This window comes from Hyperolius riggenbachi, chromosome 2, assembly GCF_040937935.1.
Source record: "Hyperolius riggenbachi isolate aHypRig1 chromosome 2, aHypRig1.pri, whole genome shotgun sequence".
NCBI lineage: Eukaryota > Metazoa > Chordata > Amphibia > Anura > Hyperoliidae > Hyperolius > Hyperolius riggenbachi.
Window position 1 is genome coordinate 569,853,473 of NC_090647.1, and position 16,894 is coordinate 569,870,366.

Sequence of the window (16,894 nt, forward strand, 5' to 3'; positions counted from 1 at the left end):
AATTTTAGACCACCATATGATAGAGCAGCTGGAGACACCGTGTCTGATGGAGTTAGCCATGTCTCAGTGAGCCCCAGAAAGGTGAAAGTGTTGGAGATAAACATGTCATGAATGAAGGCCAGTTTATTACAAACGGAGCGGGAGTTCCATAGAGCCCCAGATATGGGGAGGGGAGAGCTGGGAAGAAGGGGGATGTCGATAAGGTTGTAGGTGTTCTGGGAGGGGATGCGGTGAGGTTTGTTATTGGTGGAATGAGTTGTAGTCTGAGCAGTGTGAGGTCTAGGAGTGGGCCCTGGGTTCGGTGATATGTCCCCAGAAGCCAGGAGGAGTAGTAGTGTTACTATCAGTGTGTGAGGAGTGGGAAAAGAGGGTTGCATTGACAATCCAACACAATGGGCATTGAACACATTTTATAAGTGGTCAGAAACTTGTTAATAACTCATGAAAGAATAAAGTTACGTTAAAACCAAGCACACCATTGTTTTTCTTGTGAAATTCCCAATAGGTTTGATGTGTCACATGACCCTCTTCCTATTGAAAAAACAAAAGTTGGATTCAAAATGGCCGACTTCAAAATGGCTTCCATGGTCACCACCCATCTTGAAAAGTTTTCCCCCTCACATATACTAATGTGCCACAAACAGGAAGTTAATATCACCAACCATTCCATTTTATTAAGGTGTATCCATATGAATGGCCCACCCTGTAGATTTATTTTTGTAGATGCCACAGTTTGTGTTGTCGGTTTATTGTCACTTCAGGTGCACATTTATCCCTGTGATTGTGGTGAGTGTGCTGTGTGCTGAGCTGCTGTCAATATTTGGCTGTATTTCTGTAATCAGGTCGGTGTTTCGGCTGTACAGTCTCTAATGCCGTCCCCATTGTGTGTTGTGTCCTTACAGTGAGACTCCCCACGGATGAAGATGGCGCGTATAACAACCAGCAGATGAGGCCACACCCACAGCAGCGCACCCTACCACAACCCCCCATCCAGGCTGCTGCTGTAGAGCAACAGTACAGACAGGTGGCACCACAACCGGAGGGCAGGAAAACCCGACGCTCCAAGCAAAGACAAGCTCCACCCCCACAGGAGTCGCAGAATTCTGATCTGCAACCCAACCAATCTGCAGCCCAGACAAGGCCTGCCCTTCCAGGAAACCACCCCAGCAATCAGCCACCCAGACCTCAGCCCCGCACCAAGTCCAAAGCCCCCCGGCAACACCGCAAGAGCCGCTAGACCGCTGCACCGGGTAAGCAGCCTGCTGCATGTAAACAATGGGAGGTGCTGCAGTGTCACATCCAGCTTCAGGAGGACAAATGTCTTTTATAGCTGCAGTTACGCAGACAGATGCGCATATCGTCTGAAAAAAATCGCATATGGAAAAACCTGTGTTTCCCAAAATGACCTCTTCCTTACTGCCACATCCAGGACCCTGATTGCACTAGGGCCCAAAGCTTTGGGCCCCTTAAGCATTTGAAGCATAATAATTCATATGGCACCACAAAAACTGCCAAGGACACCCACAGTATGAGAGGTGTAAGCAGGGGAGGGGACATCCACAGTATGACAGGTGTAAGCATGGGAGGGGACAGCCACAGTATGAGAGGTGTAAGCAGGGGCGGGGACATGCACAGTATGAGAGGTGTAAGCAGGGGAGGGGACATGCACAGTATGAGAGGTGTAAGCAGGGGAGGTGACATGCACAGTATGAGAGGGGAAAGCAGGGAAGGGGACATCACAGTATGAGAGGTGTAAGTAGGGGAGGGGACATCCACAGTATGACAGGTGTAAGCATGGGAGGGGACAGCCACAGTATGAGAGGTGTAAGCAGGGGAGGGGACATCCACAGTATGAGAGGTGTAAGCAGGGGAGGGGACATGCACAGTATGAGAGGTGTAAGCAGTGGAGGGGACATGTACAATATGAGAGGAGTAAGCAGGGTGGGGGACATGCACAGTATGAGAGGTGTAAGCAGAGGAGGGGACATGCACAGTATGAGATATGTAAGCAGGGGAGGAGACATGCACAGTATGAGAGGTGTAAGCAGGGGAGGGGACATGCACAGTATGAGAGGTGTAAGCAGGGGAGGGGACATGCACAGTATGAGAGGTGTAAGCAGGGGAGGGGACATGCACAGTATGAGAGGTGTATGCAGGGAAGGAGACATGCACAGTATGAGAGGTGTAAGCAGGGGAGGGGACATGTACAATATGAGAGGAGTAAGCAGGGTGGGGGACATGCACAGTATGAGAGGTGTAAGCAGGGGAGGAGACATGCACAGTATGAGAGGCGTAAGCAGGGGAGGGGACATGCACAGTATGAGAGGTGTAACCTGGGGAAGGGACATGCACAGTATGAGAGGTGTAAGCAGGGGAGGGACATGCACAGTATGAGAGGTATAAGCAGGGGAGGAGACATGCACAGTATGAGAGGCATAAGCAGGGGAGGGGACATGCACAGTATGAGAGGTGTAACCTGGGGAAGGGACATGCACAGTATGAGAGGTGTAAGCAGGGGAGGGACATGCACAGTATGAGAGGTGTAAGCAGGGGAGGAAACATGCACAGTATGAGAGGTGTAAGCAGGGGAGGGGACATGCACAGTATGAGAGGTGTAAGCAGGGGAGGGGACATGCACAGTATGAGAGGTGTAAGCAGCGGAGGAGACATGCAAAGTATGAGAGGCGTAAGCAGGGGAGGGGACATGTACAGTATGAGAGGTGTAACCTGGGGAAGGGACATGCACAGTATGAGAGGTGTAAGCAGGGGAGGGACATGCACAGTATGAGAGGTGTAAGCAGGGGAGGAAACATGCACAGTATGAGAGGTGTAAGCAGGGGAGGGGACATGCACAGTATGAGAGGTGTAAGCATGGGAGGGAACATGCACAGTAGGAGAGATGTAAGCAGGGGAGGTGACATGCACAGTATGAGAGGTGTAAGCAGGGGAGGAGACATGCACAGTATGAGAGGTGTAAGCAGGGGAGGGGACATGCACAGTATGAGAGGTGTAAGCCGGGGAGGGGACATGCACAGTATGAGAGGAGTAAGCAGGGTGGGGGACATGCACAGTATGAGAGGTGTAAGCAGAGGAGGGGACATGCACAGTATGAGAGGTGTAAGCTGGGAAGGAGACATGCACAGTATGAGAGGTGTAAGCAGGGGAGGGGACATGCACAGTATGAGAGGTGTAAGCTGGGGAGGAGACATGCAGAGTAGGAGAGGCGTAAGCTGGGGAGGAGACATGCTCAGTATGAGAGGTGTAAGCAGGGGAGGGGACATGCACAGTATGAGAGGTGTAAGCAGGGGAGGGGACATCCACAGTATGAGAGGTGTATGCAGGGAAGGAGACATGCACAGTATGAGAGGTGTAAGCAGGGGAGGGGACATGCACAGTATGAGAGGTGTAAGCAGGGGAGGGGACATGTACAATATGAGAGGAGTAAGCAGGGTGGGGGACATGCACAGTATGAGAGGTGTAAGCAGAGGAGGGGACATGCACAGTATGAGAGATGTAAGCTGGGGAGGAGACATGCACAGTATGAGAGGTGTAAGCAGGGTAGGGGACATGCACAGTATGAGAGGTGTAAGCAGGGGAGGGGACATCCGCAGTATGAGAGGTGTAAGAATGGGAGGGGACATGCACAGTATGAGGTGTAAGCAGGGGAGGGGACATGTACAGTAGGAGAGGTGTAAGCAGGGGAGGGGACATGCACAGTATGAGAGGTGTAAGCAGGGGAGGGGACATGCACAGTATGAGAGGTGTAAGCAGGGAGGGGACATGCATAGTATGAGAGGTGTAAGCTGGGGAGGAGACATGCACAGTATGAGAGGTGTAAGCAGGGGAGGAGACATGCACAGTATGAGAGGTGTAAGCAGGGGAGGGACATGCACAGTATGAGAGGTGTAGGCAGGGGAGGGAACATGCACAGTATGAGAGGTGTAAGCAGGGGAGGAGACATGCACAGTAGGAGAGGTGTAAGCAGAGGAGGGGACATGCACAGTATGAGAGGTGTAAGCAGGGGAGGGGGCATCCACAGTATGAGAGGTGTAAGCAGGGGAGGGGACATGCACAGTAGGAGAGGTGTAAGCAGGGGAGGAGACATGCACAGTATGAGAGGTGTAAGCAGGGGAGGAAACATGCACAGTATGAGAGCTGTAAGCAGGGGAGGGGACATGCACAGTATGAGAGGTGTAAGCATGGGAGGGAACATGCACAGTAGGAGAGATGTAAGCAGGGGAGGGGACATGCACAGTAGGAGAGGTGTAAGCAGGGGAGGGGACATGCACAGTAGGAGAGGTGTGAGCAGGGAATGGGACATGCACAGTATGAGAGGTGTATGCAGGGGAGGAGACATGCACAGTATGAGAGGTGTATGCAGGGAAGGAGACATGCACAGTATGAGAGGTCTATGCAGGGAAGGAGACATGCTCAGTATGAGAGGTGTAAGCCGGGGAGGGGACATGCACAGTATGAGAGGTGTAAGCAGGGGAGGGGACATGTACAATGTGAGAGGAGTAAGCAGGGTGGGGGACATGCATAGTATGAGAGGTGTAAGCAGGGGAGGAGACATGCACAGTATGAGAGGTGTAAGCTGGGGAGGGACATGCACAGTATGAGAGGTGTAAGCTGGGGAGGGACATGCACAGTATGAGAGGTGTAAGCAGGGGAGGGACATGCACAGTATGAGAGGTGTAAGCAGGGGAGGGAACATGCACAGTATGAGAGGTGTAAGCAGGGGAGGGGACATGCACAGTATGAGAGGTGTAAGCTGGGGAGGGACATGCACAGTATGAGAGGTGTAAGCTGGGGAGGAGACATGCACAGTATGAGAGGTGTAAGTTGGGGAGGAGACATGCACAGTATGAGAGGTGTAAGCAGGGGAGGGACATGCACAGTATGAGAGGTGTAAGCAGGGGAGGGGACATGCACAGTATGAGAGGTGTAAGCAGAGGAGGGGACATGCACAGTATGAGAGGTGTAAGCTGGGGAGGGACATGCACAGTATGAGAGGTGTAAGCAGGGGAGGGGTCATGCACAGTATGAGAGGTGTAAGCAGGGGAGGGACATGCACAGTATAGGAGGTGTAAGCAGGGGAGGGGACATGCACAGTATGAGAGGTGTAAGCAGGGGAGGGACATGCACAGTATGAGAGGTGTAAGCAGAGGAGGGGACATGCACAGTATGAGAGGTGTAAGCAGGGGAGGGGACATGCACAGTATGAGAGGTGTAAGCAGGGGAGGGGACATGCACAGTATGAGAGGTGTAAGCAGGGGAGGGACATGCACAGTATGAGAGGTGTAAGCTGGGGAGAAGACATGCACAGTATGAGAGGTGTAAGCTGGGGAGGAGACATGCACAGTATGAGAGGTGTAAGCAGGGGAGGAGAAATGCACAGTATGAGAGGTGTAAGCAGGGGAGGGACATGCACAGTATGAAAGGTGTAAGCAGGGGAGGGGACATGCACAGTAGGAGAGGTGTAAGCAGGGGAGGAGACATGCACAGTATTAGAGGTGTAAGCAGGGGAGGGGAAGAGTTTGTTAAAGATTACCATTATTCAAAGCATGTATAGAACTGATTATTACTAGCATAACACTATTGCAGAGCTAATACTGTAGTTGAGGGAGGGCCCTTAGTGGGTCCCTCTGGTCCAAGGGCCACGGTGCAGTCGCAAGCTCTGCATCCCCTATTGCTACATCACTAACAACATACCATCCAACTTTTTGAGATAAGAAAGCTGGACACTTAAGCCACGCCCCTGCCACACCCCTAATTACACCCCCAGCACACCACTAGTCACACATACCATAAAGATTCCAAGACTAGCAAGCTGTCCTATTCATTGTAATCCTCTGTGGTCCCAACCCCCATCCAGGTGCTGCCTGGCAACACAATACTGAAATCTACCGCCAGCCCTCCATTGGTTGATTGATCTGGGGGAGAATCCCGATTGGATAGATCAGTAGACCAATGAAAATGCCTGGCAGAGAATTCATAGATACTTTATGCCTGGCTGGGCTCCCATCTCTGAATAATATGCAGTGGCAACAGGAGGAAGTATTGCCATGTGCTCTCTGCCTACATCCCAATGTGTGTTAATCACCTCTTTGCCTTGCAGGACACCTTGTGGCTGTTGGAGGAATTACACCAGTGTAAAGACTAAACTTGGAAGAATCGCAAACTATCTCTCTGTGAATCCGACATTGTGAGAAGCAGCACCCAGTCCTCAGCTCCGCCCTCTGAGACAAGAAGCAGCACCCAGTCCTCAGCTCCGCCCTCTGAGACAAGAAGCAACACCCAGTCCTCAGCTCCGCCCGCCGGGACAAGAAACAGCACGCAGTCCTCAGCTCCGCCCTCCGAGACAAAAAGCAGCACCCAGTCCTCAGCTCCACCCTGCGAGACAATCTCCTCCCATTTATCTGCATCTAATGGGTTAACGATAAGAGGGAGGGGCAGAAAATGCAAAACGCAGATGATAAATCCCAATCAAATAGAAGAATACACGGCAATGTGACTCATGAATAGATGAAAGGATTATTTCACCCAACTAGGCTGTGACCTCTCACCTGCTTCTGTTCTGGAGATACTGAGGGAGCAGCCTGGAAGCCAATTATAAGAGCAGGTGGGTGGGTGGACATTTGATTGTTTGGAGGAGTTATAAAAAATAGGGGCTGACTGCAGTATGAGGTCACTTTAAATGTGTTAATAAATTGATTGTCAGCGATTATAGTCCGAACAGCCAAGACACGCCACCGCTAGTGGTGACTGCAATGTACTAACCTCGCTCACACAAAATTCTGCACAATTATTTCCAATTACATGTATCAGTGAGTATGACTTCCAAATTGAATTGATTTTGCGTAATCCTTTTGTAAATTTCTCATGTTATACCAGCTTATGACTGGTAGTGTAATATATGTATTATAGATATATAGCCAGATACCACAGGACACCTTCACAGGTCTTGTGGAGTCCAGGCCTGACCACCAGGGGGAGCTGCACTATATTATAGGCTGATAATCCTACTAATATAATAAATGGGAAAGTTCGGATGTTTAGATGTTTGGATGTTTGTTACTCGATCACGCAAAACTGGCTGAACGGATTTGAATGAAATTTGGCACACACATAGTACATTACCTGGAATAAAGTATAGGATACTTTTTATTCTCATAACCAAAAAGGGGGTGGAGACAAATACAAATTTCACTGGAAAATGTAAACTGCAGCCATTCTTACACTGTTAATGGCAGGGTTCTCAAACTTTGCACAGTTGGTTACTGAGTGACTGGGATTAATATTCAGAAAGTGGGAGGAGCCTACAAAAGCCAATCAAAATTCACCTATTGATTTTCAAGGGGAATATTTACATTGCTGCCATTCCTGCACTGTTAATGGCACAAGCCTCAAACCTGGTACAGTTGATCATTGGGTGACTAGAGTTAAATTTCAGAAAGGGGGTGGAGCCACAAACAGCCAATTAGATCTGTTTCATTCCAATACAAAATATTGATGCCAAACACCGCAAAGATCACAAACTTGGTAATTGAGTAATTGATTCATTGTGTGTGAGGGTTAGAAAAGTGGGCACAGCCAACACCAGCCAAATACATAAGCGGGCAATGCCGGGTCATAAGTGGGCGGAGACAAATACAAATTTTACTGGGAAAATGTAAACAGCAGCCATTCTTACACTGTTAATGCTAGGGTTCTCAAACTTTGCAGTTGGTTACTAGGTGACTGGGGTTAATATTCAGAAAAGTGGGTGGAGCCTACAAAAGGCAATAAAAAATTGCCTATTTATTTTTCAAGGGAATATTTCATTGCTGCCATTCTTGCACTGTTAATGGCACAAGCCTCAAACCTGGTACAGTTGATCATTGGGTGACTGGGGTTTAAATTTATAAAAGGGGGTGGAGCCACAAACAGCCAATATGATTTGTTTCATTTTAATGCAGGTTATTGATTCCAAAGACCGCAAAGCTCACAAACTTGTTCATTGAGTAATTGATTAATTGTGTGTTAGGTTTAGGAAAAGTGGGCGCAGCCAGCACCTGCAAAATACATAATTGGGCAATGCCGGGTCATCAGTAGGTGGAGACAAATGCAAATTTCACTGAGAAAATGTAAACTGCAGCAATTCTTACACTTTTAATGGTAGGGTTCTCAAGCTTTGCACAATTAGTCACTGGGTGACTGGGATTAATATTCAGAGAAGTGGGTGGAGCCTACAAAAGCCAATCAAAATTCACGTATTGATTTTCAAGGGGAATATGTAATTGCTACCATTCTTGCGCTGTTAATGGCACAAGCCTTAAACCTGGTACAGTTGGTCATTGGGTGATTGGGGTTCAAATTCAGACAAAGGGGTGGAGCCACAAATAGCCAATCAGATTTGTTTAATCTCAATGCAAATTATTGATGCCGAAGACCGCAAAGCTCACAAACTTGGTTATTGAGTAATTGTGTGTTAGGGTTAGAAATAGTAGGCGGAGCCAACACCAGCCAAATACATACCTGAACAATGTTAGGAAATAAGTGGGTGGAGAAAAATACAAATTTCATTGCGCAAATGTAAACTGCAGCCATTCTTACACTGTTAATGGCAGGGTTCTCAGACTTTGCACAGTTGGTCACTGGGTGAGTGGGATTAATATTCAGAAAAGTGGGTGGAGCCTATAAAAGCCAATCAAAATCCACCTATTGATTTTTAAGGGGAATATTTAATTGCTGCCATTCTTGCACTGTTAATCACCTGTACCTGGTACAGTTGGCCATTGGGTGATTGGGGTTCAAATTCAGAAAAGGGGTGGAGCCACATCCAATCAGATTAATTTTATTTCATTGCAAATTATTGATACCAAAGACCGCAAAGCTCACATACTTGGTCATTAAGTAATTGTGTGTTAGGGTTAGGAAAAGTGGGCAGAGCCAACACTAGCCAAATACATACCCGGGCAACGCCGGGCGTCCAGCTAGTGTATTATATGTATTATAGATATATAGCCAGAAACCACAGGACACCTTCACAGGTCTTGTGGAGTCCAGGCCTGACCACCAGGGGGAGCTGCACTATATTATAGGCTGATAGTGTATTATATGTATTATAGATATATAGCCAGATACCACAGGACACCTTCACAGGTCTTGTGGAGTCCAGGCCTGACCACCAGGGGGAGCTGCACTATATTATAGGCTGATAGTGTATTATATGTATTATAGATATGTAGTCAGATACCACAGGACACAGTCACAGATCTAGTGGAGTCCAGGCCTGACCACCAGGGGGAGCTGTACTATATTATAGGCTGATAGTGTATTATATGTATTATAGATATATAGTCAGATACCACAGGACACCTTCACAGATCTAGTGGAGTCCAGGCCTGACCACCAGGGGGACCTGTACTATATTATAGGCTGATAGTGTATTATATGTATTACAGATATATAGTCAGATACCACAGGACACAGTCACAGATCTAGTGGAGTCCAGGCCTGACCACCAGGGGGAGCGGCACTGTATTATAGGCCGACAGTGTATTATAGATATATAGTCAGATACCACAGGACACCTTCACAGGTGGAGTCCAGGCCTGACCACCAGGGGGAGCTGCACTATATTATATTATATGGGTTCAATGTGTTGGCTGATGGGTTTATATAACCAGACATTATAAACCACATAGAGTTGATTGAAGCAAGCCCCAGGTGTGGTGAAGTGAGGTGGGGGAAGGAGAGCAGGAGGATGCAATATACAGACAGAAAGTCTTATGCCAAGAAAGATCCCCTCTGAAAAACACTTTCCCTGGGGCCCCGTAATAAGGAAGTATGCGATCTGGTGAGGCGTATCCAAGAATCAAGCATTTATGAGATGAGCGCTGGGGACTCCGCCACAAACCAACATGTTCCCAGAAGCACAGAGTATGGACAATATACACGGGTGTTTTATGTTCTGGATCTGTCTCTTTTACCAAAATAAGGAAAGAGGCACCATGATGCTATAAAGGAGAAGCAATGAATGTATGGGGGGAGGGCATGGGGGGTGGGGGATACAAGGGGGGTGGGGGATCAGGGAGAGGAGGGGTGTGTGTGTATGGGGGGTGGGGGATACAAGGGGGGTGGGGGATCAGGGAGAGGAGGGGTGTGTGTGTGTGTGTATGGGGGGTGGGGGATACAAGGTGTGCGGGGGATCAGGGAGAGGAGGGGTGTGTGTGTGTATGGGGGGTGGGGGATACAAGGGGGGTGGGGGATCAGGGAGAGGAGGGGTGTGTGTGCGTTATGGGGGGGTGGGGGATACAAGGGGGGCGGGGATCAGGGAGAGGAGGGGTGTGTGTGTGTATATGGGGGGTGGGGGATACAAGGGGGGCGGGGGATCAGCGAGAGGAGGGGTGTGTGTGTGTGTTATGGGGGGGAGGGGGAGGGCATGGGGGGGTGGGGGATACAAGGGGGCGGGGGATAAAGGAGAGGAGGGGTGTGAGGGGGGGATCTAATATGGACAATTAGATGCTGATAATTACAGCTTGTGTACATAATTCATGCAATCTGTGTAAAGGCTATTCTAGGATTTATATTTATTGTTATGCATAGATTAGTAGGACCACCCACTTCAAGGTAGAGGCGGAGTTATGTTTCTTACTGCTGGTCAAACTGAGGCCCCTCCCCCTGGTACCTCCCCCAGGGATCCACAGAGATGATTGGTGAAGTGGGTGGTCTGTGGGTGGAGCATCACTGTGGGCGGAGCATCAGCAGGATATGGGGGTGGGGACACACTGAAGCTCATTTTTACTCTGCTGTATTCTATACTGTACATGGTAGTGCTACACGCTACATGTATGATGCATGTTCCGGTTGTGCTGCAGTAGTAGTAGCTGTAGTCAGGCTCCGCTAATACCTCCCATTTCTCTCTGTTACCCCGGCCGGCATAACACAGGGGGCAGATTTTCTTTGCCCCACTTCCAAGCAGCATATGATTCGCATTACATTTTCATGCAATGCGCAATTATCAGCATCTGATGGATCATCTGTAGCAGATGAGCTTGTCGCTGACATGTCACTGATGTCCAGTATCTGCTTACTGCCCACAGAGTTAGGCCCAGTGCACACCGAGCGGTTTTAGCAGCGATCTGCCGACCGCTTCCGCCTGTGAAAACGCTTGGCTAATGTATTTCAATGGGATGGAGCACACCAGCGGTTTGAGGATTTCAGCAAACTGCAAACGTGCCTCCTGCTGCACGCTTGCGGTTTGCAGAAGCGTTTCTGCCTCAATGTAAAGAATAGGAAAAGCTCAAACCGCTCAAAAATGCTAGATCAGAGCGGTTTTCCAGGCGGTTTTTGTTACAGAAGCTGTTCAGTAACAGCTTTTACTGTAACAATATATGTAATCTGCTGCACAAAAACGCTCCAAAAAACGCTAGGCATGTTTAGAAAACGTTTCTACACATGCCTAGAATTGCTCTGAAATCCGCTCCGAAAACCGCTAGCGTTTTGAGCATCTGCTAGCGGTTTTGTTGTGCCCTGGGCCTTGCCCAGCACACAGCAGATCACCTGACCCACCCCAGCTCCTCCCACTGCAGCAGTACAGCTCAGCAGAGTCCCTCCTCCTCAGTGTGTATTCCAGCATTTAACCCTCCCCAGTGTGTTTATAAAAGTCACCCTGCCTGCCATAAGAAACTTTTTATCACTGCTTTGTTATATAATTTATTTACATAAATATATTGGGGAAGTTGGGGGGAGGATAAATGTTTTATTTTGTACTGAGCAGGGAGGAGCTAGGCATAAAATTCTAATAACACAGCAGAGCTGGCCACAAAGAGTTAATCTCCCAGCAGCAGAGGGAGGAGGTGGGTGGAGTCAGCTGTATCCACCATGAAAGACTAATTGGTCTCCCCTCTCATATTACTTCCCGTGGGGCCTGATTGGATAAGGGGAGGAGTTTGCTGAGTTTACTGACTGCTGCTATTCAGTCTAACCAAACTGCACACAATGCTTTAATCACAATTAGGTAAAAAAAAGGGACTAAGGCAGAAATGTTTAATGTGCAATGGAGAAAATTAAATCATGATTTGTACCGGAGACTATTGTTCCTACTGATACCCATTGATATATACCATGTATACCTGCTATGCTCAGCTCTTCCTAATAAAGATTTTATACAGAATTTATCCCATGCTATGCGTGACATGTAATAGATCTTTCAATTACATCCGAGAGAGATTGATCTGTCTGCCACATTGGATGGACATCTCTGCGTGTATGGTTAGCTTCACTTCATTTTACCAATCCCCTCCAGTGCTGATGTAGTCTGCTGATCGGCTAGATATCTGCCAGACACCCATGTAGACTGACCCCTCCTGGCGGATTGGTTCAGACGATAATTGCTGTTAATCGTTTTTACCGCACAACAGCAAATGATCGCTACATTCAAAATACTCACATGTTAATTTCACACTTCCAGAAATGATACGATTGGGAGATTGTTGTCGTGCTGTTACTGAATTCAAATGAGTGCCAATGTCGTTCGCTCGTTACTAACTGTGTGGGATTATTATTGATTTATTGGATTTATATAGCGCCAACATATTACGCAGCGCTGTACAATACATAGGATTACAGACAATGATAACAGGGGTGACAGCACAATACAGATAATACACAATCGATACAATAATAGATGTAACAAGCAATAAGATACACAACACAGGCAGTAATATAATGCCAGATCATACACTGGAGTAGTAGTGCTAATAATACAGGTTTACATATTCTGGGTAAAGTGCACACAGTCATGTATGATACACAAGGGGAGAGGGCCCTGCCAAAGGCTTACAGTCTAGAGCAGTGGTTCCCAACCTTTTTGGAGTCGTGACACATCAAACCAAACGTTCAGATCTCCGTGACACGTAGACTAAATGCATGTAATGAGAGACAGCGTTTCCCCACTAAATGCACATAAGAGACAGCGTTTCACCAGTAAATGCACGTAATGAGAGACAGCGTTTCCCCAGTAAATGCACATAATGAGAGACAGTGTTTCACCAGTAAATGCACATAATAAGAGACAGCTTTTCACCAGTAAATGCACATAATAAGAGACAGCTTTTCACCAGTAAATTCACATAATAAGAGACAGCTTTCCACCAGTAAATACACATAATAAGAGACAGCTTTTCACCAGTAAATGCACATAATAAGAGACAGCTTTTCACCAGTAAATGCACATAATGACAAACAGCCAGTTGTCCCCAGTATATGTAGCCAGGGATATATGTGCCCAGTATATGTAGCCAGGGATATATGTGCCCAGTATATGTAGCCAGGGATATATGTGCCCAGTATATGTAGCCAGGGATATATGTGCCCAGTATATGTAGCCAGGGGTATGTGCCCAGTATATGTAGTCAGGGTTATATGTGCCCAGGATATGTAGGCAGGGGTATATGTGCCCAGGATATGTAGGCAGGGGTATATGTGCCCAGGATATATAGCCAGGGGTATATGTGCCCAGGATATGTAGCCCGGGGTATATGTGCCCAGGATATGTAGGCAGAGGTATATGTGCCCAGTATATGTAGGCAGGGGTATATGTCCCCAGTATATGTAGGCAGGGGTATATGTCCCCAGTATATGTAGGCAGGGGTATATGTCCCCAGTATATGTAGGCAGGGGTATATGTCCCCAGTATATGTAGGCAGGGGTATATGTCCCCAGTATATGTAGGCAGGTGTATATGTCCCCAGTATATGTAGGCAGGTGTATATGTCCCCAGTATATGTAGCCAGAGGTATATGTCCCCAGTATATGTAGCCAGGGGTATATGTCCCCAGTATATGTAGGCAGGTGTATATGTCCCCAGTATATGTAGGCAGGGGTATATGTCCCCAGTATATGTAGGCAGGTGTATATGTCCCCAGTATATGTAGGCAGGTGTATATATCCCCAGTATATGTAGGCAGGGGTATATGTCCCCAGTATATGTAGGCAGGGGTATATGTCCCCGGTATATGTAGGCAGGGGTATATGTCCCCAGTATATGTAGCCAGGGGTATATGTCCTCAGTATATGTAGGCAGGGGTATATGTCCCCAGTATATGTAGGCAGGGGTATATGTCCCCGGTATATGTAGCCAGGGGTATATGTCCCCAGTATATGTAGCCAGGGGTATATGTCCCCAGTATATGTAGGCAGGCGTATATGTCCCCAGTATATGTAGGCAGGGGTATATGTCCCCAGTATATGTAGGCAGGGGTATATGTCCCCAGTATATGTAGGCAGGTGTATATGTCCCCAGTATATGCAGGCAGGTGTATATGTCCCCGGTATATGTCCCCAGTATATGTAGCCAGAGGTATATGTCCCCAGTATATGTAGCCAGGGGTATATGTCCACAGTATATGTAGGCAGGTGTATATGTCCCCGGTATATGTAGTCAGGGGTATATGTCCCCAGTATATGTAGTCAGGGGTATATGTAGCCAGGGATATGTGCCCAGTATATGTAGCCAGGTGCCCTCCCAGGAGGAGAGAGCGAGGGAAGGAGAGCGGCACCTCAGGGTGCTCTCGCTCTCTCCTCCGGAACAAAGTGCGGTGGCTGGCAGAGGGGCGGAACTTACCTTCCGTGTCTCTGTCCCGTCTGGTCTCGTCGCTGGCGCGGGATGATTTGCCACTACTCTGGCCTGATCCAGACCAGAGCAACGATTGCAGAGCCAGAACTTCCGGCCGGCGCATGGAGCGACAAGGAAGGTAAGTCCCGCCCACTGCCAAGTGCCGCCAGCCCGCCACAGTTAGTATCGGAGGGGAGAGTGAGGGAGACAGAGCACCCTAAGGTGAGAGAAGGGGGGGAGATGGCCCCCTTCTCCGCCGCTGCCCACAGCTCTCCCTCCACTGCGCTGCTCCCCTCCGAGAGCCGCGACACATACCCAAAGCTGCCGCGACACATGGGTTGGGAACCACTGGTCTAGAGGGAGGGGTTGGTGACACAAAAGGAGGAGGTGCAGCAAGAAGTTATTGGCAGAAAGGATTAGGGTAGTGTTGAGTTGATGTAGGCCTCCTTGAAGAAGTGAGTTTTGAGTGCTTTTTTGAAGGTGTTGAAGGTGGGAGCGAGCCTGATGGGCAGTGGGAGAGAGTTCCACAGGATGGGGGCAACTCTAGTGAAGTCCTGCAGTCGTGCATGGGATTGCGAGATGCGTGAGGTTGTAGGAGGAGCGAAGTGGGCGGCCAGGTGTGTATCTGCTGACCACCAGGTCAGAGAGATGTAGGTTGGCCAGAACTTGTATATAGATTTGTATGCCAACATGGGATCACTCATTGTCTGACGCCCATGGTCGTTCCTGTGTATGGAGCGTTAAGGTGCCCATATCTCAGACAATGTATGGGCAGATCGACCAAGAGACAGGTCTCTCTCTAACCGAATCCGATTACCGAGAGATCTGTCTGCTGCCCATACACCACAGACCGATTCCTGATCAATTTCAGCATGAAATCTCCCCCGCCTTGCTGTTGCCCCCTAGAGTATACGTGTGCCCCCCCCCCCCATGTGTGTATTTATACATCACTTGTCCTGTGTCGCCCACCGCAGAGTGTCCATCTGTCTTCAGAATCCCCCGCTCTTCTATTAGCGCTATAGACGCCGCCGGCATATACACAAGCCGCGTGTGTGATGTCACCGCGTGGTGGATGACATTGGACAGGTATTATATAAATGCACACAGGGGGTACACTGATACACGAGGGAAAACAGCGCCGGGGGTTTTCTCACGTTCATCGCTCGTCTCGACAATGATCGCCGTTACCACTAGGGACAGACATGATGAGGTTATGATGAAACTATGGACAGACATGATGAGGCCAGGGACAGACATGATGAGGTTATAATGAAGCTGTGGACAGACATGATGAGGTTATGGTGAAACTAGGGACAGACATGATGAGGTTATGGTGAAATTAAGGACATACATGATGAGGTTATGATGGAGCTGGGGACAGACATGGTGAGGTTATGATGGAGCTATGGACAGACATGATGAGGCAATAATGAAGCTAGGGACATACATGATGAGGTTATGATGAAGCTAGCGACATACATGATGAGGTTATGATGAAGCTATGGACAGACATGATAAGGTTATAAGGAAGCTGGGGACAGAAATGATGAGGTTATGATGAAACTAGGGACAGACATGATGAGGTTATGATGAAACTAGGGACAGACATGATGAGGTTATGATGAAACTAGGGACAGGCATGATGAGGTTATGATGAAACTAGAGGCAGACATGATCAGATTATGATGAAACTAGGGACAGACATGATAAGGTTATAAGGAAGCTGGGGACAGACATGATGAGGTTATGATGAAACTAGGGACAGACATGATGAGGTTATGATGAAACTAGGGACAGACATGATGAGGTTATGATGAAACTAGGGACAGACATGATGAGGTTATGATGAAACTAGGGACAGGCATGATGAGGTTATGATGAAACTAGAGGCAGACATGATCAGATTATGATGAAACTAGGGACAGACATGATGAGGTTATGATGAAGCTAGGGACAGACATGATGAGGTTATGATGAAACTATGGACAGACATTATGAGGCCAGGGACAGACATGATGAGGTTATAATGAAGCTGGGGACAGACATGATGAGGTTATGGTGAAACTAGGGACAGACATGATGAGATTATGATGAAACTAGGGAAAGACATGATGAGGTTATGATGAAACTAGGGGCAGACATGATGAGGTTATGATGGAGCTATGGACAGACATGATGAGGCCAGGGACAGACATGATAAGGTTATAATGAAGCTGGCGACAGACATGATGAGGTTGTGGTGAAACTAGGGACATACATGATGAGGTTATGATGGAGCTGGGGACAGACATG

The 16,894-nt window shown here is 48.1% G+C and overlaps 1 protein-coding gene across 1 annotated transcript in view; it reads left to right on the forward strand.

Moving 5' to 3' along the window:
- LOC137545195 (T-cell surface antigen CD2-like) overlaps nt 1-10,013 on the forward strand; it is a 75,811-nt gene extending 65,798 nt beyond the window's left edge. Inside the window, exons 5-6 of the mRNA XM_068266318.1 lie at nt 903-1,250; nt 6,119-10,013. Coding sequence (XP_068122419.1) covers nt 903-1,237 — 335 coding nt within the window. The 3' untranslated portion in view covers nt 1,238-1,250; nt 6,119-10,013. The remainder of the gene's footprint in view (nt 1-902; nt 1,251-6,118) is intronic.
- Nucleotides 10,014-16,894: the final 6,881 nt, after the last annotated feature.